Source organism: Leiobunum rupestre, chromosome 4, assembly GCF_980474605.1.
Source record: "Leiobunum rupestre chromosome 4, qqLeiRupe1.1.hap1, whole genome shotgun sequence".
In the NCBI taxonomy this organism is placed as follows: Eukaryota; Metazoa; Arthropoda; class Arachnida; order Opiliones; family Sclerosomatidae; genus Leiobunum; species Leiobunum rupestre.
This window is the reverse complement of record NC_143387.1, coordinates 38,247,064-38,272,550: the sequence shown is the minus strand read 5'-3', so window position 1 is coordinate 38,272,550 and position 25,487 is coordinate 38,247,064. Positions and strand designations below refer to the sequence as shown.

The following is a 25,487-nucleotide window of genomic DNA, read 5'->3' as shown; positions in this document are numbered from 1 at the left end:
AAAATTTCGTATTCGTTCTTTTGGCCTCCCTCGAAACGAAACCCCATTCTGCCTTTGTTAAAAGAACCCGAACTGATCCCGCCATACTTTTTTAAATTGGGCCTACCTTACTTTATTATAATCCCGCGAATATGAAAAAAAATCAAATATGGTTACTATAGTAACGCGCCGTATTTAGAAAGGCGGATTTTGCTCGTAAAATGTTTACTGCTTTTTTCACCGTTTATATTTCCCGTTATTTCAATACGCGGAAGATTTAAAAAATAAATCCATTTAATCCTCCGAAATTTTTGATTACTGGTAAATACCGTAAATATCATAGCCGCCCCCCCCCCCTCTCCCTATAATCGTATTTTTTTATACAAAAAAGCCATCGAGCCTTCAACACCCCTGCTTATTTTTTGGCACAGTCCCTGTTACTTGGATCCTTAAACGTATTGGTCATTTTTGTCCACCCGGCAAGCGGTCGGTCTGGGACTGGCGACACACAGTCAAAAATCATCTATCATTTATGAAGCGAAAATAATATTCGATGACGCGACTCTACGGATGCCAGAATAATATTAATACGGGTATATGGTTGGTCATATTTGGAGGGGGGTAGAAACACACCCTTCCACTCAGGGTGGTGCTGCTCCGTGGTCGGCACCACGATTCTCTCCATTATTTGTGGTTTGCCGGCGGTGGGCCCATTATTAGCAACGCTACCGATATTCTACGCTTGTTTGTCTCGATATTTTTTCACTCGCGGACGATTTTAACTTCTCAGTCAGACAGCTTTGTTGATTTTGTATAATTTCGTATTATTCCTTATTGACAAACACGTTCGTATTCATAACGGCGCTCCGATAGAAATATGGATTTTTATTTAAAACTCACCATCGAACGGAGTTGCGAATTTCATAAACATTATTATCGTATCTTAAATTTATTTCGTATTACATTTTGCGCGTCATCAATAAGAATCAAAGTTTAATCAAATTTCTTCAATCCCAGTAAAAATTTATAACATAATGGGTAAATATTAGTTTCACGTTGATTTTCATATAATGACCAAAAATAAAGAGTGAATTTGTATTAAAAAAAACGTTAATTTTTTAACAATAGTAAGGCGAAATTGATTTAGAAAACGAATTTTATTTGTTGGTTTACCGGTTTGTCCTTTCCAGGTCAGGGTCTCGAACATTGTGTATAAAACGTTTGGCGCTAAAAACGGTTCTAAATATATCCAAAAAAGTAGAGATGATCGTATGTGGAATTTAGTTTTGGCGTCGAACAAAAAGGAGTTTCAAATTGTACAAAGTTTTCGCGGATTTTTACGTTAGGTTCGAGATAACCGGCTGGAACGTCGCCCATTTCAAAATGACAAATCAAAGTCATTCTTTTTTGCTTATATTAGCGTATAGTAGATGATAATATTGCGTGGTATTTTTGTCAATTCTGTTAAATAGAAAATTTAAGATATTCCTCTAAGAAAAAATAATAATAATAATGATAAAAAAAGAGTCAAAATTGCCACAATTATTCATAATATTTCCCCAGTTTAAAATTGTTAAGAGCTATAGGTAAAAAAAAACTGCATTTTTAAAAAAATAATGAAATGTATGATCACTTTTTCGCGTAACTTAATATAGTTATAACACGAAAATATTTTCCCCCACTATCAGAATTACGTATAATTATTATTTGTTGTTTTTCTTGTCCGTACGAATTAGATGTTAACGTACTAGTATCCAAAAAATTAACGACACGACAAATACCATTTCACCATTTTCGTATAATTAATTTAAAAATTTAAAACCGTACACGTGTATTATGAGATACGGATCAGTAAATGTTCAACTGATCGATTGCCTTAGCTATACGCGGTTGCGATCTTAGAAAAGGAAGAATCGTAATATTATTTTTAAATAATAGCGCGAGCGTATCGTCTCTTTTACTTAGCAATGACGTCATTTCCATTTCCATGGCTCAAAAAAATGTTAAATGTAAAATTTAAACCGAATTTTCTTATTAATAAATCATATTTTGGAAAGTCACTACGTATAGATCTACTCGCGCACTATTTTGGAAAACCCAGCGGAAGTCCGAAAAAATATAAATACTTCTTAAAAGATATCGATTGAGATAACACTGATAAACAAAATCTTCTAAAAGTCAAATTGATAAATTCCTTTCTAAGATCGCGATTGAGTATTTTCGTTCACTTAACATCCGCGATTACGCGAAAGAAGTCGACTATCTCATCCAGAAGCCCCCCTTGACTGCTTAATTGATTAAATAGTCGTCGATTAAATCGTTTTAACTTAATTGTTAATAAAAATCCCCCCCGCGCCATTTTGGGATTAATTTCTCGTCCTTGGGTGAGAGTGAGTTTGTTGAAACAATGAAATTGTTAGATTGTCCGCTATATGAAACTTTCGGATGTAAACATCACATTCCATATTGTCGATGCCAAATTTCTAATTTATGGTAATAATAATCAAATGAACCAACTCAATATAATCTGCTCAAAAAATGAACCACATTATCCAGGGTAATGTACAAAGTAAAAAGTTTTTTAAAAAAAGGCCAAATAGAAAAATCGAGTCTTTTGTAGTCAGTTTAACCAATGACGTTCCTTGTTATTCGTCAAGGTCAAGTCAATGTCCAATCAACTTCAAAGTTTTTGAGCCATGCCCTATAAATTTTATAGAGCGTTACTTTTATGTGATAATACTAATACCGAAACTAACAATTGTAAGTTAAACCCCAAAAAATGTCATCCAATTGTACTTTGTTTATTGGCTCAAAAAATTAAGTTGTTTATTTAATCGTCCGCGGGTCGTAGAAATAATTCTTTAGTTAAATATCCTAAAAGTAAAAGTCTTAATACCTTAACTAATTCTTTTAAACTACTCTTAAACCTTAAAGTAACGGCGCTCTACCTGGATAATGGGTGTAAATTAGATACGGAGTGAGATAAGGAAGTGAATAGTTTGTTGATTTAGGACTGTCGACATCAAAAAAATTGACTCGAAAGAAAAAACGTTAATCTGGACACAAATGATCAAAAAAAATCAAAACGACCTTTGATTCGATAGTACGGCGCGTGAGAAGAACGCCTACACCCTAATCTTCAAGTTGTTCATCTTCAACAAAAAAAGAGAAAGTATTTAACATCAGTTCTAAGCCTCATCACGAAGATCAGTTTGGAAATTGTATACAAAAAAATTAGGATGATTTTGTTACGTAAAAAAAAGGAAAAAAAAATGTTTTTTTTTTGTTGTTTGGGCATACTTTTTGTTCGTATATACCTCGATAGAAATTTGTTTTGCCTAATTAAAGAGTATATTGCGCTGTTTTATATAAAAAGGAAATCGAAATGAAAGGCACTTGTAAAAAAAGTATTTATTTTTTTCCCCGGTGGGTTTTGTATTGTAAGCGGGTTTAATTATGTCAATGTAGTTTGTTTCTCTCCCTCGAATGTCAGGATTTTCGAAAAGGTAACTCAGCGTAATTGAAAGTTAATTTTGTTTTCGAATGTTGACGATAATTTTTTCTTAATACAAAAAAAACCAAAACACGAGGCTAGACAATGTAAACTGTGACGTAATGGAAAGGTACGCCAAGAAAAGTTTGGATGGAAAACGGAATGCAAAAACCTTTTTTTAAATTTCATTTTCACCAAAATTGGCTATACTCCCAATATTTTTATTATATAAATTTCGATAGTTCGGTTTCGCCTACGTGAATTCCTTTAACGACTTTATATTATTAGTTTTTTTTGTTTGTTCCCAATTTAATAATTTTTGTGTGATCGTGAACGTCGAAAGAATAAAAAAGAAAAGGTTTACGGGCTGGAGGGTACACAGTGAGCGCCATCTGACGTAGTGTAAAATAAATGAAAAAAGTAGGAAATTCTTTTTCGGAAAATTATTAAAATATATATATATTTCTTCCATATTTTTCAATTTGTTTCGCTCTTAGGATATAAGTTTTTTATTGTTATTAAGTGGACGCACTATTTTGATGACATAAATGAAAAAAAAAAATTAAAAAGAGATTGGACTGAAAGTGGGACTTTTAGGATTTTTATTATATCGGAAAAGAAAAAAAAACCATTGGTGAATTTGAAAATTTTATTCGTCAACCGAAATTTATAGATACCACTGTACGTTTCGTAACAACTGTCTTATACACGCGACTAAAAAAAATGTTTAGGGATAAAATTCCATTTTATTTTATATAAAGGGAAAAAACTTAGCAACCGAAGTTGGCGCCATCTATACTTCAAGATAGACAACATTTATTTAAATATTAAAATAAGAGGGTCAAACCCGGTTTATAAGTTTTACTTAAAATGTTTAATCATTTAGATTTTTTTCAAAGTGATATTTAACGAATCCCGCTTCCTTTATTTCTGTAAAATAAAAGTTAAAACTGTTTAATTGAAATCGCTTTAGAGGCTTGAAACCGGTAGACCAGCCAGCCAGCCGGCCGTCACCTACGACCAATTTATAACACCGCTTGATAGATATAGCCACATTTTGTAAAAAAATAATAATAATAATAATAATTCTCTTTTTTTACGATTCAAATATTTCTCAGAAATAATAACAAATTTCTAGCTTCTGCGTAAGCTAGTATAAAAATTATTTTAATCATCTTCTTACCTAAAAGGAAAAGTGAAAATAATAAAAAATAAATAAAACCTCTTTGCCTAGTGCAAGTGCCTTCGATCAGCTATTTTTCAGAAATAAAAAGAAAAATAATTTTTGGAAAATGCAGAAAATAAACTTTTAAAAATAATCTTTACTGTCGTGAACACCTATTTTTCGCTATATCTCTTCACCATTCTTGAAAAATGTTAAACGTGGTGAATAAGGGGCATTTAGTAAATAATTGTCGAAAATCTTCTATTAATATATTCCTTAAATGCCAAATTTTTTTATTACTAACAATGTGCCACGAGTAAATAATTTTTGACAAGGTTTTTTTCTTAAAAAAAATATATATATTTATCATCGTCTCCTTTAATTATATACATTTTTTTTGGTACCAGATTCAATAATAATAAAAAAAAATTCGTAACAGTACCGGGTGGCTAAAATATATCGGGGGTTAAATAAAACCCACAAAATTGAAATAAACATTGTACGCGATGTCGTTCCCTAAACTGTCATGTCATTCGAGACATCCCCTTTTGAAGAAACAAAAACATGTTTTTCCTTACTTGGGATCTATTTTAATTGTTATGGGAATTGTATATCCATGATATGAAAATAAATCAGTGGTAGTAAAAATTCGTACCGCTATTATTTCAACACCATAGAAATCGTAATTTAGCCTTTTCAATTCGAATGTGCCTTGGTTATCAATTACGTATTTCTAATGAGGAATCAGCTGGCTTTTAAAGTGTTACGATTTCTACGGTTGATAATTTGTTCGTTCTTATTTTTCAGCCGTTTTACGTTTCCAGGGTTACCACACGGCAGGGAAAACAGGGATATCAGGGAAAAGTGTCGTGGTTTTTAAAAATGGGCCTAAAACGTCAGGGAATTCAATTTTATCTTGGCAGTTTTTAAAGGTAATTTAAAAACAAATTCTATGATTATCATTTATTTCCTTGAAATTTTGGCTAATTTTTTCAACATTGCAATAACCTTTTTACTGAAATATAAGTGCAGGTAAATTTATTTATATATATATATATATATATATAATACAAATTTTGGCCTTAAAAAGTCAGGAAAAATCTCTTCAAATGGTCTGGGAAAACAGGAAATAGTCAGCGAATTTGAATCTATACATTTTGTGGCATATTTTTTTCTTTTAGGTGATCGCGATTGAGTAGTTAATTATCGAAACTAAATAATGCATTAATTCGTAAGATAGAATAATTCAAAAGTTTATGATAAACCCGCGTAACTAACTAACTTGAAATTACATTTTCAATTTTATTTTAATTTTAAAAATAAATGTTATATTCTATTTAAAAATCAAAACGAGAAAAACATCCTTTGTACGACATAGACTACAAAATTCCCTTCAGAGAAATGGACTGACCAACACGGGGGTAAGAACTCGTAGAAGTAAGTATGTATTATTATAATTTTGGATTTTTTTTTGAACTATCGAATTTTATCCTGGTTTTCTGAAAATAAATGCTACTTGAGACCACTTTAACGTTAATAAATATCCGTGGAACTTCATTGACTGACCCGTAGAAGGCGCTAGTTGTCGGTCGTTGTTTCAGCGGCGCTATTTTTAAATAACAGTAGCTACACAGCAACAAGGATGTGACAACTTTGCATCGAAGCTCACATACAAAAGTCAACCTTTCCTGTCCTATTGTTAGACTATAGAGTAGTAGCACTCCGTAGCTTTGGCCATGGCCGCCATTGTGAGCGCTAATTTTTTATTAATAGGAAAAAACATGGGTGACCTCGTGTGACGTAGCAATGACTTTACTCTACGGTTACTTATAGTGTTGTTAATCTTCTAGAAAATAAAATGCGGAAAATTTCCAGAAAATTTTCCGGGAAAATAAAAAAATGAAACAGAAATTACTTTTTAAGGGTTTTTAATGTTATTAACTTTTTATCGATATAAAATGTCTAATAACAGTAAACATACTTCAAAACATTAAATAGTGTAACATTGTTAATTAGTTTTAACTAGTCTAGAGCAGTGGCGTATCAGATGGTCCACAGGGCCCGCGGCGCGGGGGGCCTGGCTCACAATAAAAAAATTGAAAAGGGGGTCCTCATTGAGATTTTTGCGGGGGGGCCTCCGAGTTCTCAGCTGGTTTAGAGGTTTAGTTTTACTTTTAGATTCGAAAAAAATAGCCGAAAATGCCGCTTTATTTAAACTTGCAAACAATATTAGACTAATCATGGAATGAAAACTTTTTTTATTTTTTTTTTGGGAAAATACGGAAATTTTCCGACTTACAACACTAGTTACTTATTTAATTAATAAATAATTTTAATAAAATAATAATTTTTCCGGGACTTCTAAGTTTGCCGTCCCTTTAGGAGTTAGATAATATATTTAACCTAATTCTATTTTAATCTTGGATTAAATAATAGAGGAAGTTCCACCTAGGAGTAACAAACACAGCACCTCACACAAGGAGAACGCAGCTAGCCTTTAAACACGCTAACGCAGTGTTGTGTACAAATTTCATTGGACGAGCCTTTACTCTGAACGTTTTACGGAAAGGGGGGAAGACAATTTCCAAATTATCCACTTGTACACAAGAAAATAGACGAGTTTTTGTTACTCCTAAGGTCCACGAGCGAAAAAACGCATAAATACCGGTAACGCAGCCACTTGGCGGCGCTTGATTGCAAAACGGAAGTTAATATTTTTTATAGTTCTATCCGGGGCCAAACAAACCGGCCTGCTTGTGATATTCCCAAAAATAGCAGACGAATACGACAAACACGGGCGATATTTTAAAACATAAATAGGTGGAGCTACAAACTCATGTCCAGTTGTCCTTGGATAGAGAGGGGGTCGAAGGAGTGGGGGAATGAAAAATAAAATACATCGACCCAACGCGAGCTTTGCATTGGGATCCTTTAGCGAAGCTACTTATTTAATCCATGTCCGACCCCTCTTATGACTGTAGCAGACGCTCACAATCAGAGAAGCTCAGGGAGAAGCAAGTGCCGTTACTCCATGACACGGTTTATATATTACACAGATTAGAATTGTCCGTAGCTTCGCGCATACTACGGGACGGGGCCGCTTAAATTCTTCTGACTGGCCACTCGGTTTTCCAAATCGCGCTCGCTGCGCCATCTAATTTATTGAAACAGTACTAATTGGATATATATATATAAATTTGTTCAATAGTTTTACAATTTTATCCGAGATGGCGCGGCGAACGCGATTTGAAAATTTCGGAATGCAGGGGTAGCGCTTCAGTGGCCCCTCCCGGAGCACGACAAGTCTAACCTGTGTAATATATAAACCTTGTCCATGGTTACGCCACCTAGACTCGTTTGGGTCGCGAATACCGAAACCTAAACTATAAATTATTTTAAGGTACACTAGCAATTAAATACTTTCGTTTCTCATTTATAAAATTATGATTAGTTTTCTAAAAGTAAAACCATAATTAAATTTTCTTAATTTTGAAAATTGTATCAGAACTATCTCTCTCTAAATTATTTTACACCAATCCTTTTCCCTTCATTTAAAACAACAACTGCCTTTTTTAAAATCCGCATTTGCACGTTTTTTAGTCATACCTCATCAAATCACGGGCTCCTTTTTAAGATCTTGGCCACCACGTTTTCTCAAGGATAAATTTTGATAATAAACCTAATTATACGCAATATTATTTGACACATTTACCCCCTAAACGCAAAACACGTCCCCGTGTTTTAAAACCAATAATTCCTTATTTATCTTATACAATGTATAATCATTATATCATCTCACGCGTCTTTGGACAACTTCGTTTGTTCCTCCTTCCACAAATATTCGTCATTGATGAAATACTTATAGCTTTTTCCATTTGACTGCTCTCGAGCACTCTAGATCGCTCTGATCAACATTTTATGTTCCATTAGCGTGCTCGGATCTGCTCCGATCAAGTTTCGCGTGTTCCATTTCACGCTCTCGGGTGCTCCGAGATCGCCGATTTCGACAGATCAACGGATCGAGATTGAGATCGGAGCAAATTTTCCCGTGTTCCTTTTAGATTTTTTGGCAAAATGGCAGACCAAGACGCGAAAATTCAAATTACAAGCAAACGAAAAACAACAAAGCGTGGGACTGGGAATATGTTCATGGAATGTTCCATTTGCGGTTTTACTCTAGTCGATTGGGGTGAGATCTATGACGTCAGAGACAGATTCAGAGCCAATCTTGAGCAATCAAATGGAAAACGCTATTAGTAACGGGGTGCCTAATTTCTTCCGATTTCACGTTCGGTGTTGTCTTTGTTGTTATATTTTCTGTGGTATCAATTGCTTCTGACGATGTTATATAACTTTTTTAAGGCGACTATGGTATACAACTAACTTTTTAGAGTCCTCGTCTCGAGCTATTTTGTAGTTAACGGTTCCAAATATCTCTTTGATAGTTTCACGCTACCTTAGAGCAAGAGTCAAGCGAGTCTGAAAACCCCTATTTGCGAAAAACCAGTTTTAAGTTCAAAATCTAGCGTAATAACAATGATAATCTAATAATGAAAATTGATAAAAATAGAGTGAAAATATATATTGAAAATTTTGTACTGAGTCACCTTAATTTAAAAACACTCAAGGATTCTTATATTGAATTTCTTTCAATAGTCACGTATCTCGACTTACTTGACATTTGCTCTCAGGTAGCGGGTCCAAGTTTGTAAACATTTATGGCTTTTTCGGAAACGCAATATGGGTTAAACTTTATCATACGGTTGTTTTTGATATGTTTGTTTGATCTCAATATTATTCGACACTTTACCGTTGATCTCAGTCATTTCTTTGTCGATTTCATTCAATGAAATTTATTTTCTTCCGTATCCAAAATAGTGTGTTGGGGAATCTTGACGTCTCTTCCAGTGGCGAGTTTGTACACCGCTTCGAAACATCGTAAGGCTACTCCCTAAAATGCATAGGTGGCAAAGTTGGCATAGGTCGATTTCCTACCGTAAACGTTGCTACTATAGCAAGTAAACCAAGGAGCGGAATCACTATTTATAACGCATTGTTGTTTTGTATCATAGCTCTTTTTGTCGAGATTCGTAGGGATAGAATATATTCCACGCCCGACTTTACCTGGTGCGTAAGGCTTGGTGCTGTCCTCTAGGTTGCGTTATAGATGGCCCATAGCATTTTTTAGTATGGGGTTGGAGGCGCCGCGCACCCCCGGCGCTCGAGTGAAGTGAGTGCGCGTCGCCGTCAGGCGACATTACTCGGCGAAGACTTCGATCCCCCCTCGGAATCGCGCGCTAAGTCCGGCGAATCCAAACCGCCACGTTTCTCGTGGGCCGATGTCGCGTCAGTCGATTTTAGGGAGCTATGCCAGAGAATACATATATAAAGATATATAATACGAAAAGTTATGTCAGAGCAATGCCGATCTACAAAAAGAGCTATGCCTGATACAAAACAACAATACCTTATAAATAGTGATTCCGCTCCTTGGTTTACTTGCTATAGTAGCAATGTTTACGGTAGGAAATCGACCTATGCCGGAACTATGCCTACTATGCCACCTATGCATTTTAGGGAGTATCCGATGTAAGCACGTAAGCTAGAAATTCATCCAAATCGTCATGATTTTACGAAACGTACACGGATAGCTTTTCCTCGAGGGAACGATTTTGTCTTTCGCTTCATCCATCGCTTTGTGGCTGATAAATTTCGTAATCGTATTCTTCGAGTTTTTTAATCCCTCTGGGTTCTTTCGAGTTTCTTAACCGAAAACACACGACTTTCGACCGTTGAATAGTTTAACTCCTGTATATTGGTTCGACTTTCGTAAGAGATAACTATTAGTTTTTCGTTTTGAACCCGTGACAAAATAAATCCAATACCCGAACTCGAAGCGTCGATTTCAACTCGAAATTCTCTTTGAAATTTGAGTGTTGAATGCTTAAATCATTTTGCGCATTGAAATTTAGGTTTTGGCTTCAATAACGCGTGTAGTGGAGAGGCAATAAACCGTTCAATAAAACATCTCGAGGAAATTGCCAAGAAGTAATATTTCCGAGAGCCAGGACCTGCATGTTACTGTTCCTATAGTTCTGGTTGAAATAATGGAATACCTTTTCAAGTCGCTCTAAATGTTCCGGGAATGTTGACAAGAATACAATAATGTCATTTAAGTAAATAATGGAAAACGTCCCATTGAAGTGCTCGTAAAACACAGTACCAGACGAGTTCGATAATCCAAACGGCATCTTATTGAACTCGAACAGCCGTTACTCGTATTGAAACCCGTTTTCTCCTTATCTTCGAGATGGACCACACCAAAAACATGAAGGTCATAAATTAAAAGGTCCAATGTGACTGATTTAAGCAATTATTTTCAGTAATTTCCCAGCTCGCTATTGATACAATAAGGTCGGTTGAAATCAATTTGGATCTAAAAAGTTAGTCAGAGTCACGGACACTTGAGTACACACAATCCTCCTGATGTGTTAATTACATCTGGCATAATAAAGGGTAACGGTCAAGCTTTAACCAGTTAGATAGCCCTTTACCCCGTTAAAAACTAAAATTTATGGCGAAAACCGCATCAAAAAATATTAAGCGGTTAATTTTTAATAAAATAAAGAAATTTCGGGAAATTGAAAAGCGCGCGTCCGCTGCTACATCTGGTGAGAAATCGGTGAGACACTCCTTGCTTGATTAAAATTGAAAAACGCTGAAGACGCGAAAGATTTCTTATACGAGACCTAAGCCTAAATTGCTCGATTTCAAAAGTTAGGATAGTTCGCAAATCGCTCGCTAAGGTCGTGCTGGCGATACACCTTAAGATGGCGGTGAAAATTCAAATCCAAATACGCTATTTTTCGTTTCAACTTTTTAGGCCAAAAACTATATTTTCAAGACAAAATAAGGTACGTGTAAGTATATTGAACGTATTGTTGATCTTTTGATATGAAAATAAGGCGATATTTGGAAAAGCTTGGCCGTTCCCCTTTAAAGTTAAATTTAAAACCAATTTACAATATCCCTTTATACTAACTTAATAAGCGCATTATAACAAGCTAAGAGGAATATTTACGAAAAGGAGCGCTTTCCCAACCACCCACTTCATTAAGAACAATATTTCAATCACCCTTTCCTAAAAAAAGTGCACTAAGCAATAAAAATCCAAGAGAAGAACTAATCTCTTTCACCCTTTCTTTAAAGGGGAACGGCCAAGCTTTTCCAAATATGCCTTATCTGCATATCAAAAGATCAACAATACGTTCAATATACTTACACGTACCTTATTTTGTCTTGAAAAAATAGTTTTTGGCCTAAAAAGTTGAAAAGCAAAATAACGCCAAGTATTTGGGTTTGAATTTTCGCCGCCATCTTAAGGTGTATCGCCAGCGCCAGCAGCACCTTAGTGAGCGATTTGCGAACTATCCTAACTTTTAAAATCGCGCAATTTAGGCTTAGGTCTTGTATAACTGGAACGCGCCGCGCGTGCAAAACAAATCTTTCGCGTCTTCAGCAGCGCGCGCTTTTATGTTGTATTTCTGTCTCAACGATTTATCACCCGGTGTCGCGGCGGACGCGCGCTTTTCGATTTCCCGAAATTTCTTTATTTTATTAAAAATTAACCACTTAATATTTTTTATGCGGTTTTCAACATAAATTTTAGTTTTTAACGGGCTATAGGGCTATCTAACTGGTTAAAGCTTGACCGTTCCCCTTTAAGAACAATATCCCATTCAACGTGTTACCATAAGTCTATAATATTTTTCCATAAGTTTGCCACTTTGGGGAATATTTTACTGAGAGCTAGTAACGGAGTGACGTCATCGCAATAAGAACATCTCCCCCTAGCTGTCAAAGGCTACGTGTGACGTGGGAGTGAGCGGACGCAAAACGGTGACGAAGCCCGTAATGCAGTCTGTCCTGTGAATAGCTCTCAGTAAAACCTTGGATGAATGAAGTATATGGATATATCACTTCTTCTGAAACGTGGCCCACATTATTCCACTGAGTTGCGCGCCACCTAAGGGCTAAAACTCCTGTTTTGGTGGTACAAACAAAAGCACGCGGGATTATTTAAAAAATCTCGCTAAATTAGGCTTACGTTGTAAAGTTCGGAATTAACGGGACTATTTTCAGGTTAGTGATTAACATTGCATTCTTTAAAAATTGTTTTTAATTAATAAAACAAAGTTACTAAATTAGCTAAATTTGTTAACGTAAATGATCTTTGTGATGTTATAAATTGGATTATATTATCAAAATATAAAAATGATAGTTCATGACCCATTTAAGCGCGCGTCGCGGCCAATGATCACGCGTAAGGAGCATGCAGCGCATGCGCAACAAATTTGTACCACCAATTTAAAAAAAAATCTAGAGAACTTTGAGGGCCACCCGGTTTAACGTTGGGAAAGGTACGAGTGATATATCCATATACTTCATTCATCCAAGGTAAAACTTTGCCTTGTGAAGAATAGGAAGAGTCTCACTTATAAAAAATATACACTTATGGTGTTACTCATAACGTGAAAATTCCGTTACAGCCCTTTCTCAATAAACATGAATATTGATAAAAGCGTAAAAAGTAACACTACGCTACGAAAACTAGCACCTGATTAAAGTTATCCGATTTCAGACTTTGGCCGCTTATAAGCAGGGTTTCCACATTTGATATCTAAAATTTTCCTCTTTTGATCATTCAAATTTTCCCCTGTTTTAAATTCCCATTTTTTTATCGCTCGCTATATTTTGGAGCTTTTAATACTAATTTATATAAATATTCAATTTAGTTCTGAAAATAATTCCAAATATAATGTTTTATTTAATACAAAATTACTTACATTGGAATAATTTTGTAAAAATATATTCTCAAAAGTCGCAAATGGATATTAAATCGTGACTTTCATTACTTAAAAAGATTTCTTACATTTATGACTCATAAAATATCCATGGACTAAATATAAAATTAGAGTAGACTAAAACATTCAATATTACCCAAAAATCTAAACATTCCCTTTTTTCCCGTGCAAAGAACACATTTCCCTCATTTTTCCCCGCGAAAGGCCGTATTCCCTCTTAAATTACATTAATCCCTTTTAGCGTTGAAGAAGGTTTAAGAATCCCGGAAAAGGGAAAATTTCCCCGCATTGGAAACCGATCACTGAACCGTATTGGTCATTTCCCCCAAACCTTATCGTTTTCTAAACTACTCATTATTTAACATCATCCGCACAAACCGAGCTAGTTTATAAATTTCAATTAAGAATGTATTTATTTATACTCAGGGATAATGAATATGTCGAGATTATTTTTACCGTTTCTCCAATTCCACCCGTTGGGGCCCCCGGTCCGGTATGCTCCTCCGCTTTAATAAAATCAAATAATACTGCAATCTCATTCGTTCTTAAAAATTACGTTTTTCGAAGCGATTAACGCTGCTGCGAGGACGCAAAAAATTAGACCACCTCCTTTCCCCCCTTAGCGTGACGGGGTTAGGGCCTCAACGTGTCCGTCGATAGTCTCAACATATTCATTCTCCCTGAGTATATATAAATACATTCTTGTTTCAATAAAGCTACATATTAGGGTGACTAAAATTCCGACACCAAAAATTACTTCTCAATTTAGAGGTTTTCCATTGGCTTAAATACAGATGTTTGTAGCCAATAGAGTAATATAGGCGTAACGTATGTCAACGTCACCCATTTTTTTGCTATAGATAAAAAACTGCCCTCAAAATGGCGGCCATAGCACAAAGCTACAGAGCGATACTACTCTATAGTGTGACTCCCAAAATTACTAGGATGAATAAAAAGGTTAAAATCTAACGTAGTCCTCCTTTTTATTGGTTCGTAGTGAAACCAACCATTAGTAAAGATTATTGAATGGAAAAAAGATACAGTGGCATACTTATGAGTAATTATGTTACATATGGTAATAGAGATGTTATAATTAGACTTTGAAATTAATGCAGGATACTTTTCAAGGCCCCAAAAGCTACTTAATCCAATTATTACTTACGGCATTTATGCATTTGTTTTAAAGTAGGGGGAAAGTTATGATTATGACGCTTCCCCTTTAAACGACCGAGGCGGTCTATCTGTCTCTTCAAACGGTGGAAAGGCCGGGAGTGTTGAAAAGCTTGCCGCATTCCCCCTCCCAGCTTTGACAAACTTACCTACTGCTGCCCCGACTGAGTATAAAGACTCCGAGAGACCAAGCTAGTAGGTTTTCTCGACCACAGAATAGCGTGGAAAAAGAGGGGCCACTACCCATACGTGCAGACTTGACCACTCAATTTAATTTATGAGCTCACTTTCCTTCAAAGATATTGTGATTACACTATCCATGAATGTTTATTTTTGGGTACATTATACCTTTTAGATTACAGTTTCACTTCCCTTTAAGAAGTACTTTATTCAATATCCCTTTAAGAATCTATAAGTTCACAATAAATTAAACAATTTTGGAATTTACTATCACTTTTAAGATATTTTTAGTGCATTGTATCTTTAAAGATTTTTGAGTCAGTATTATCTCATTTAATAATTAATGATTTTACTATGCTTTTAAGAATGTATGAGATTTTGATATACCTTGGAGTAGAGAAGTTGACTCCAACTTCTCTACTCCAAGATATAACTATCCCTTATAATTATTTTTGAATTCCGAATCGTCTTAACTATAAGTTTTCTAGATATGACAAATTATAATTATAATTCCACAAAATTACCTCTGAAAAATGCATGAGGCTTACCAAAATTAAAATCCATCAAAAAATGAGCTAATAGTTTGGGTGTCCCAGTATTTCAAGGGAAAATTCCACAATAATTCATATTCAGCATATGTTTTGTATCTCCATAACTAATTCATAGTGCCCAACTACGATTCACAAGAAGTACGCTTCTAGACTTTGCTTCTAGTCGGCTTTGGAAAGGCGTCACTTTTCACGAATTTTCGCGCCAAAACGGTTTGGCGGGAAATCGCGGATGAATACATCGTTTAAAAAATACATTTTTCTTAAATCGAACAATTGTAACACATTATCCTTCTTATTCTCTGTTGAGCTAAGGCGTATTTGCTTTCATCGTTTATAGCCGTGTTGAATCAAAACAAAAGTGGAACTACTTTTTCAGTTTGGTTTATTATGCGTAAAACGGCGTTTTCGTGGGTCACACGACGACTTCTACGGCTCAAAGCTACAGATACGTACAGTAACGTACTTCTCCTATTTTCTTCTAGATTCACGTATTGAATAAAAGACTTAATTTTAGATGAAATTTTGAACTGGGTTTAAATTAGTAGGCATTGTGTTAATTTTTTTTATTAAAGCGTTCAGTGTTAGAAATGTTTTTTGAGTTACTAGCCAAATTCGCCGTCATCAGCAATTTTAATATTGGCAGTAAAATTTTGAGCACTTAACACAATTTATGTTTTTTAAAATTCAGTCAACATCACAAATATGGTACTTGTATAGAATTTTTATTTTCTATCGAAATATTTATATTGCAGCAACTGACAATTTTTTTAAAGCTTTATAGCCATGATTTAAAAAATGTTCAACAAAATAGCATAAGCTAAAGTAAAAAATTCCTCATAAGAAATTTTAAGATATTAAATAATATACACAAAAATAACATTTAATGGTTATGAAAACATTTGTTAAGCAAAAAATACAGGTATTTTCAAAATTACCTATGATTAAAAATTATTAAACAATTTTATTTAGTGGTCCCTTTTTAATTCATTTGATCTCTTTAAATTACAATTTAGAACCCATAATAATATTTACTTAAAAATAAATAAAAATTAACTATCATTTTTCTTAATACATTTAGGATAACTTATAATTGAAATAATTACGTTCGACTACCACATTTTTAGTTAACAGTACTATAGTACGTTATTATAAGTAGAACCTATATATAAAAATAAAATTTAATTTTAGAACAATTTTCTTTTGAAATTAAAATTACCAAGTTTAATCAGTCAAGATGAATCTAATTAAGGGTGTTGGACAACATGTTTCTTCATACACATTAAAAATAGAGGTTGTTCCAAATTAAATCTTCAAATCCATTTACTGGCTAGTTATTGATGGGAAAAATTACAATTGCCCACCTCATGACTCTGAATTGTATAGTTTCTCAGTAAAAAAATATCATTTGTAAAAATATACCCTGGTATAAAAAACCACAAACAGGTTACTATTTTCCTCATAGGCATAAATTTTTTCCATCTTCTTTTAAAGCTATATGAACAATAATACATGCTGTGCTTAATTTTGTAGGATTTTCTTTAGTAAATTATTTTACGATACGAGTACGACAAATATATATCTTAAACATCTATGGAAGCTTACATTGTTATAAAGGGTTTTTACCGTGTATTTAATTGTGTCTCATTAACAATTTAATTTGAACTCAAGTATAGACTTCTTTATAAAAAATATTTAAGGCCGCAGAAAGGCGTTTTTGTCTAGTTTATACCACTTTATAGTCTCTGTTCTCAGATCTATATCATCCAAAGCAATAGATGTAACCCCAAGGAACTCATTCTCTTGTAACCGGTCATAATTCCAAACTGATATTTGCAATAGTCTGCGTTTTACTACTTCATAAGGCAATGCGTACACCAACATTTCCATAAATGTTGGATGGGAATTCTTGTTGATAATCTTGGTTTTGCGTTTTGTATGCTTATTTGGATCTGGCAGCAAATAGGTTTTAACATAGACATCTGGGACCATTCCTTTTGCAGAAATGAGGTTTTTCGCATGCATGATCATAATGAACAAACTATTTTTCTTGTACTGTATGGAAAATTTAACTTGACCTTGGTATGTACCACCGTGATCTAGAGTTGGGTCTGGTGAGAAGCTTCCATTATTTTTCTTTGAATTTGGCTCCATGCCTTCCTGGTCCCTTAGTAGTGGATGAAAAAATGTGTAAACGACTGGGCAGTGTGCAATTTCCTCAGCCATTACCATCAGACTTTGCAAATATTCTGATAGCTCTGATTTTCTTTTATCCGCAACTTCTCTCACATTTGACCTAGTCAGCATTGAGCCTCTTGGCAGGGGACGAAACTTTGCCAAAGGAAACATCATGCAAAGTTTCTGGTGAAACTCTGTGAATTCCCTAAATGACCGGAAGACGTACATTGGATCCAAACTATTTTCTCGGACCACTTTGACCACGTAAACGTAAAATTTCTCGGGATCATACTGCTTTCTTGAGCCAACTACATCTACTGAAATGATTTTCTCATCAGTTTCTATGGTGAAAATCTTGGGTACAAAGGATAATAGCAATTCATCATTGTGATCGCCTGTAAAACGAAGCTGCGCTATGTTGTGGATGAAGAAATTGAATTGCGTAAACCAAGACTTAAGACTTTCTTCAATCATTTTGGTAAATGTGGCAGTGGCTTCTGCTTCGGATAAGTTGGGCATCAACATTCGTTCAACATAAATGACTGCATCAGCATTAACTCCAGGTATTCCAGATTCAACCATTAATCCAAAAAGATTTAAAAAAACACTGCTGTTTTTTCTAAGTATATTTAGTGCTTGGCAGCAAATATCTATGAATGTTTGAAAGCGTTTCGATGGCTTATCACCACCATTTATTACATATGCCATATCTGATGTCAACACAAATGGAGTTCTATCTCTTTTAATATTGCCAAATTTTTGGGAATCTCCAAGAAATTTTCCAAAATCAATATGAAAAATGTGACCAGATGTTTTCAGCATGATATTGTCATTGTGCCTGTCGCATATACCTAAAATATAAGTGGCAACGCAATATCCAGCACATGATAACGTAAAATTTTCAACAGCTTGCTGATATTCTAGCTCAGAGGTATTGTGCTTTTGTAGCCATTCGGCAATTGGTCTATCTTTGAAGGAGCCAGTGAGACCATGTTCTGTTTGAATTTTTCTTAGTGTTTCAGCCTCAGTCACCATTTCTACCATGCCTTCTTTGTAAGCTGTGGCAAAACAACCAAATGTTATGATTTTTAAATCTAAGGATTCCTTTAGCCATAGTTTGTCCATGATTCTTATCATTTGAAGAGTCAACATATCTTGTCGAAGATCATCACCAACTTTGAATATTGCAGTGATTAGATGATTAGTATCTTCAGAGCTACGGAACACTATTTTTAACGGTAGAGTATTTGAAGTAAAATAAGTGCAATTTTTTACATCAATTTTGCAAACTTGGAGACTTGGACTTAGTGGTAGGCAAGTTGGACTTTCTTGAAGGATATGATGAGTGGTTTCAAGCTCTTGGAATAGAGTATTTAATCTGAAGGCCTCTTTAGTAGTTTTGATTTTTTCCGCAACTTCTGAAAGACTTCCCAGTAGTAATTTTTCTCTTTGAATTAATCTTCTAAGAGAACTTCCTATGATTATATTGAGAGCATTCAATACTAGTTTCATCCTCTGTCCTGAAACAGGGTCGTGTATGTTTTGCATTAGAAGCCAATGTAAATGGTGAGCTACTCTTACGCTTGTTACAGATCTTTCTATAAGAAACCAAACAGTCGAAGAATCCAGCCACGTTTCAAATTTTAAAGCTTGAACTAATTGAGGCAAATAGTCGCAAAGTTCATCACTTCCAATAGTTTTTATCCATTTAATTGCAGTTTTCCTAACTTCAACATCTGGAAAATCTACCAACAAAAGGACTAAAGACTCCACAGGACTCATTGGCTTCCACTCTTGAAGAATATTGTAAGTTTCAGGTAAACAAGCCCAATCCCATCCATGGACAGAATAAAGAAGTTTAGGTAGAGCTCTTGAGTTTTCCTGAAGGTAATAACGTTTCTCCCAAAGAAGCTCTTTCTCTTCTTCAGCAAGCAAACCAAGAAGATCACTGCCAATAATATTTAAGAGCTTTGTTTGTGTTGCTCTATCAAGCATATCCAAACTCCCTCTAGTGTTATTTGTTCTCATTTCACTACTCTGTACTTTGGGAAAATTTACTGAATAACCATACTCGGTTAAGTTAACTCTAAGAAGAGGAAAAGTCTCATTGCTTTGGTTTGCGCAAGGAGGGCCACATGCTGAAGGAACATCATCTGCCCATAATCCTAAAAGAAAACTGCCTTGATAGAGAAAATGACCATGGTCAAATAAGGTCATTGAAGTCCACCCTAATAACATTTCTGCTGTTTGAGCATTGTCAGTAGAAGTAGTGTTGTGTCCATAAAGGAAAAAATAGAGAGAGGCTTCTCTTGGTAAAGTACACATTGGGATGTCAAACTCAATGTAATCTTCGAATACAATTCGTTCAAAAAATTCTTTGCTAATACCTGGCTTTATGTTGCTATTTGTAATAGCAATCTTATTCTTTCCATGCCTCAATTCTACTTTAATTGAAAATAAATCGTAAATTGCCCAAGATGGTGGGATTTGATGTACAGTTTTCAGTTGAATTAGTAACGTTTCTAACATTTCGGTGACAGGTTTTTGGGATTTGTGGCTTGGGTTACTGTTAGGCACATGGAAGTTTACAAAGAAGGCGGTGGAAAATAGTCGAAGAAGATCAGCAATGCAAGAGAATAGTTTAAATAAACTATCATCTATAATAGCTATCATTTCATTTGTAAGTTCTTCACTGGATGAAGTTGGTCCTGCTTGAAATCTTGCAAACTTGAGAAGAGCTAAATTTAATTCTTCCAGAGATGACTTAATCTCGGAAGTTTCAACACACTTTAGACTAGAGCAAATAGCTTTGACAGCTTGACAGACATTATCTGGATAGATTTTTGGTTCTTTTCGCCTCGCTTGTTCTTTAAGTTTATTGACTTCCTTATGAAGATACTCGAGAAGAATATTTACTTTAGCGCATGTAACTTGCTGTATATCATCATCATCCAAAAGTTCATTTGTATGATAGTTAATATCAATCTTGTCATCTCTAGCTGTTCTTGCCAAATCTTGTTTTAAATCCTTGGTCTCAACTAGTTTCAGTCTAACAGGTTTATCAATTTTGTGACATTGGTGTACATATTCGTAATCAGCAAGCTCAGTTTCAGCAGCAAAATACTCCGAAATTCCATGCACTTGAAGCACGAAATTTTCCATATTGACTTGGGAAGTATCATCAAAAAGATAACAAATAACATGGCTAATTATATGTTCCACGGAAGTGCTCACATCGCAAGTAAAAGAAACAGGCTTTTCTGAATAATCGGAATCAATCATTAACTGAATACTGAGAGGATGATCTCTGTTGTTCTCTAGAGTAGGACTAATGACTAAACCAACATTTGTATGTATATCATCAAATGGAAACTCTCTTCTCAGAGTCTTAACTTTTTCTGCAAAGTTATGTATTTCAGCATTGCAAGTTACTGAACGACTAACAACAGTTAATGTTCCATTTCTGTCAACAGTTTCTATTTCATTATTCATATATATATTTTCTTCGCTTGGGTTTTCCAATTTTTTTACTTCACTATCCACTAAATCCTTTGATTCATTTGCCAAGGACATATTCTCCTTTTTTTCTACAGTTAATGGTGCTGGTACTATTTTTATATCTTCTTCTGTACTTAATGGGTCAAACAGCTTTAAAATATCAGTTTCCTCATGAGCAGAAAAATTTGACACAGAGGAACTAATATTATCATTAGCCAGGTCAATCAGATTGTTGTCTTCTTTCTTTTTCATGAAGGAAAATATTTCTTGAGTTGAAAACTTTTTCGTTGCTTGCGATTTCAAATGTCTCTCCAGTTGCGCTAAATCAGGAGCGGAATGGCTATGTGGCATATCCCACTTCTGTGTAGTAAAACTGTATTCATTGCTACAGGCAGTATAATTTTGACTTTGTTGAAAATACAGTTCATTGTTAAATATAGGTGTAAATAAACTAGGCGAATTGGGTGGGGCAATTACGTTCGACACTCCAGGAAACTGGGCAAAATGACGCACTGGAATGGGCTGTGATGAGGATGGAATGGAAATGGATGAAAGCTTAGTAGCGCTGAGGCCAAGCGAGGCAAGAGATTCATGAAGAGTCTTTGGTTTGCTTTGGTTTTGAGCACCAGCGAAGCTCATCAAATCAGCAAATGGCGGTGTCTTAAAGGCATTTTTAGACGGTGGAGGAGGCACTGAGAGTAGAGCATTCACTTCGTATGATTGGCTCTCATCTAACCATCTTCTGGGAGGAAGTGGTGGAGGTGGTGTTGTGGCTATATAAAAATATCAATAATTAGTAGACCATATGAAGAAAATTCCAATTTGCACTATTGATTTTAGTTACATTTTCAACCAAACAATTTTTGATAATAATGCACTCTAATATTCAGCTATAGGTAGATTCATTATAGTGGTTATCTTATCAGTTGAAAGATAAAAATGCTTATAAGAATGGTTCTCCCTTGATTTTCAAGGGCTTTCCTAATTTTACCCCATACCTATTACAGAATTCATAACAACGTGGAAAGGGCGCAAGGACATTAAATTTTGTTTATTGAAAAACCTTGGAAAAGCAGTACACTGTGTATTCTTCTATACTCCGGTGAGTTGCCATTTGGTCTGTGACTAATCAGACTAGTTACTTCATCTAGGACTACCGCTACTACTTCATAGACGCATATACATTCCTTTAATATACTTCCTATTTACAATATATTACTAATCAGCGTTATATCAATCAATTATAGTGACATCATTTTAATGGATTATAATTAAACATTATCCATAAAATGAGCAGGCAAATATTTAATAATTAGAAAATTTGTTTATTTTTTTGTAGATTTTATTTTTTAAAACAGTTTGGTTGAAAACTCTGACCATTTTTTTTATCATTACCGAGGTTATTTTGGAATTACTAATAGAGCAATAGGGTGATTTAGCTTCAGCAACTATATGCAGGTACCCTTTAAACAGCAATGGAAAATAAATGGTCAGCTAGAAACCTATGTTATCTCACTCTAATTGATATTTTTATGCATTACAGTAAAATACATACACCTAGCCATTTCTTCTGGATTATATGGTAATCGTAGATGATATGTTGGATTGTGTTGTTCTTTATAATGATGCGAAGTTTCTGATATTTGTGTTGACCTATGAACTTGAGAATGATTCAGAATCCATAACTGTTGCTCATTCAGACGAGGAGGTATAGGTGGGGTTGTCATATTTAATTGAAAACTATGATCTAAAATAAAAAACAAGAAAATAATTTTTTACCAGGTGTAAATATAAAAGACCTAACATTTATACCATAAGCCTATAACCTCTAAGTTTGAAACGTGCATAGCGCCCTTTGTACCACCACTGAAAAAGAAGAAATCAGGCGATAGTATCGGCACCTGGTAGAGATAAATTGAAGTTTCTTCCTTCCCCCTTTCTCTCTCTACACACCTCTCTCTTACCAAAGCAGCTGGCATCATGCATTGCGGGACGCGTTACGTTTCTCTTTTCCGCCACAGGGTGGATTTAGCGCTGTACTTTCGCCAATCGTTTGCTTGAACCAACACTGCCTTTCGATTCCAACTTAGGGTTGATAGGCTTATGTTTATACCAATTTGATTATATAGCCAATTTCAATGGGTGTTATCCAGTATTTTTCTGCTATGGAAAATTAACTACTTTTAAAAAACACTTAATTCTTATTTATCTTGAGGGTATTTAAATTGTAAGTGCGAGCATAAGTCTATAATATTGTCCCATAAGTTTGTTACTTTGGTTGATACTTTACTGAGAGCTCGTAACAAGAGTGATGTCATCAAAAGAAAATCTCCCCCTACCGAGGCTCTGGCAAAGGCTACGTGTGACGTGTTAGCAAGTGGACGCAAAACAGCGACAAAGCCCGTAATGCAGTGTGTCTTGTGAATAGCTCTCACATGTGAAGAATAGGAAGTGTCAAACTTATGTAAGAATATTATACACTTATGGTGTGAGCTAATACTTACAACATAATAATAATAAGCTTTTTTTGGATATTACAATGGAGTCCAGTGTTAAATGGTTCAATTATGTTAAACCCAAATATAATTGAAACTGGCTTATAAAAAAAGAGATATCACTCGTTTATTCATTCACATTCCATAGGTGTAGGCCTAATTTGCTGAAAACAATTTCCTACTGACCCAGTATGTTCATTCATTTGAAACAGTGACAGTTAGGCACCTAAGTTAATTTAAATATTTAACATCAAACATTTTAAAATACTCACTTATTTCCAAAATATATTAAGTTTAAAATATAGTTTCATCTGGTGTTTAATTAAGTAATAGTATTCGTTACATATTTTTGGTTTTTATCCCTATTTTATTTTCAATGTTACAGTAACTCTAGACGGCTGGCGGCCATTTTGTTTTGAAGGGATGCCATAAAATTTCCCAATTCTAAAATTGCCCCAATTTGATTTACAAAACATTACCAGAGATCCTGGCAGTTTTAGAGATGCGAAACTCCGCCGAAAACCTGACAAAAAATGCAAGCATCAGCGACGCCCTTCGGCCGGAAGGAAGCACCCGTTTCAAGCCGAGAGACGCAAAAATTGTAAACAACGGTAACTCTGCGATTACTCCCCACGTTCAGGCGTCGCTGCAATCGGTTATAACTGCTAGGATCTCTGACATTACTGCAGAGCAACCGGGACCATAAGATTTCTATGACCGGGGCCGTCTTGTTCTTTTGGGTCAGCCATAGAAATAGAAATGAGACTAGAAGCACGATTAGATTTTGGTGAGATGTACGAGTTAGAAGGCGGCCATGAGAGTGGAATCGCCAGTATTCTTTGTGGGAGCACGCCATCTATTTAAAAAAAATCAAGTTTAAATATTTTTTAATAGATAGCCGCTGCGCACTCCTGCGTGGATTAGTAGCGATTCCACTCTCATGGCAGCCTTCTAGCTTGCCCGTTTTCCTTGAGATTACCGGATAGCGCAGTGGTTCTAGCAAGGATCCTATATGTTAGAAGGTCCAAGGATATGAGGCGAGGGACGAAAAATGGCAGCGCCGTCGGTGGGTCATACGCGATAGAGAATCCGTCTTTAGATTCCGTTAAGGACAAAACATGGAGGAAGCACCGCCAAAATTGTTCCTTGAGGGAATAGAAACAAGGTGTCCCACGTTTTGAGGCTCTCTTAATATCGACGGCGCTGCGGGCGTTTTGAAAACACGGGCTGGCCGGAGGGCTACCTATCCTTCTAACACATAGGATCCTTGGTTCTAGTCTCATTTCTATTTCTATGGGGTCAGCGGCCATTTTCAAATCGTCTCAGTAGCGTGACACTCTTATATTATCTCTTAAACCAAATAAAACGATCTGCAACCTGTCACGAGGTTTTTGAATATCTTTAGTGAAATATTAAAAGGAATATGGTAAAAATATAATTTTCATTTAAACGACCATTTTAGAAATTTCCGTGACTTCCTTATTCCTGTGGACATCATGTAAAATGATGTAATGGGTTTTTGAATTACATAAAAGGAATGTAGTGAAATATGCGCTATTTTAATAGGAAAAACAAGATTCCTGGCTTCCTGCCCGAGGTGATATGATTTTTCATAGAAAACTCTGGTATGGAAACATGAGCAGAAGTATTTCCTTAATTATGAAGAAACTTCTATTATTGTATTAATTCCTGAGCAATAAAACAAATATATATAATGCTCATTGCTACGGAGTGCTACTACTCTATTCGCGCTCGAAAACTAAAAGGGCATAATAGCTGGATTTAAAATGAGTGGAGTTGGGAACTATGGTAATACTAAATTTGGATGTAAGTAAGAGAGAGTAATTTAAAAACTCTGACAGGTAGAGGAGCCTGACTCCAGCGGAACGAAGTTAAAATTCGCGGCCGAAATCTATT

General features: G+C 35.1%; 1 protein-coding gene across 3 annotated transcripts; it reads right to left on the bottom strand.

Annotated features, from left to right (window-relative positions):
- Positions 1–16,134: 16,134 nt before the first annotated feature.
- On the bottom strand, positions 16,135–24,035 carry Pi3K68D (phosphatidylinositol-4-phosphate 3-kinase catalytic subunit Pi3K68D). 3 transcript variants are annotated; one of them, XM_090170622.1, is made up of 4 exons: positions 23,843–24,035; positions 23,189–23,238; positions 22,631–22,822; positions 16,135–21,848 (listed from the first exon to the last, which is right to left on the bottom strand). In XM_090170622.1, the coding sequence occupies exons 3-4, from the start codon at positions 22,800–22,802 to the stop codon at positions 17,095–17,097; spliced, it is 4,926 nt and encodes a 1,641-aa protein (XP_090026748.1). In that variant the 5' UTR covers positions 22,803–22,822; positions 23,189–23,238; positions 23,843–24,035; the 3' UTR covers positions 16,135–17,094. The 3 variants fall into 3 exon arrangements, with proteins under 3 accessions (XP_090026748.1, XP_090026749.1, XP_090026751.1); XM_090170623.1 differs by having other exon boundaries at positions 23,189–23,235; XM_090170625.1 differs by lacking the exon at positions 23,189–23,238.
- Between the last annotated feature and the right edge of the window lie 1,452 nt (positions 24,036–25,487).

Bases quoted from the DNA above. Each gene is read 5' to 3' on its own strand.
- Pi3K68D (XM_090170622.1), bottom strand. From the start codon at position 22,802: ATGACAACCCCACCTATACCTCCTCGTCTGAATGAGCAACAGTTATGG. The intron at 21,849-22,630 runs GTATGTATTTTA...ATTTTTATATAG, and splicing joins TCCAGAAGAAATGGCTAGGT to CCACAACACCACCTCCACCA.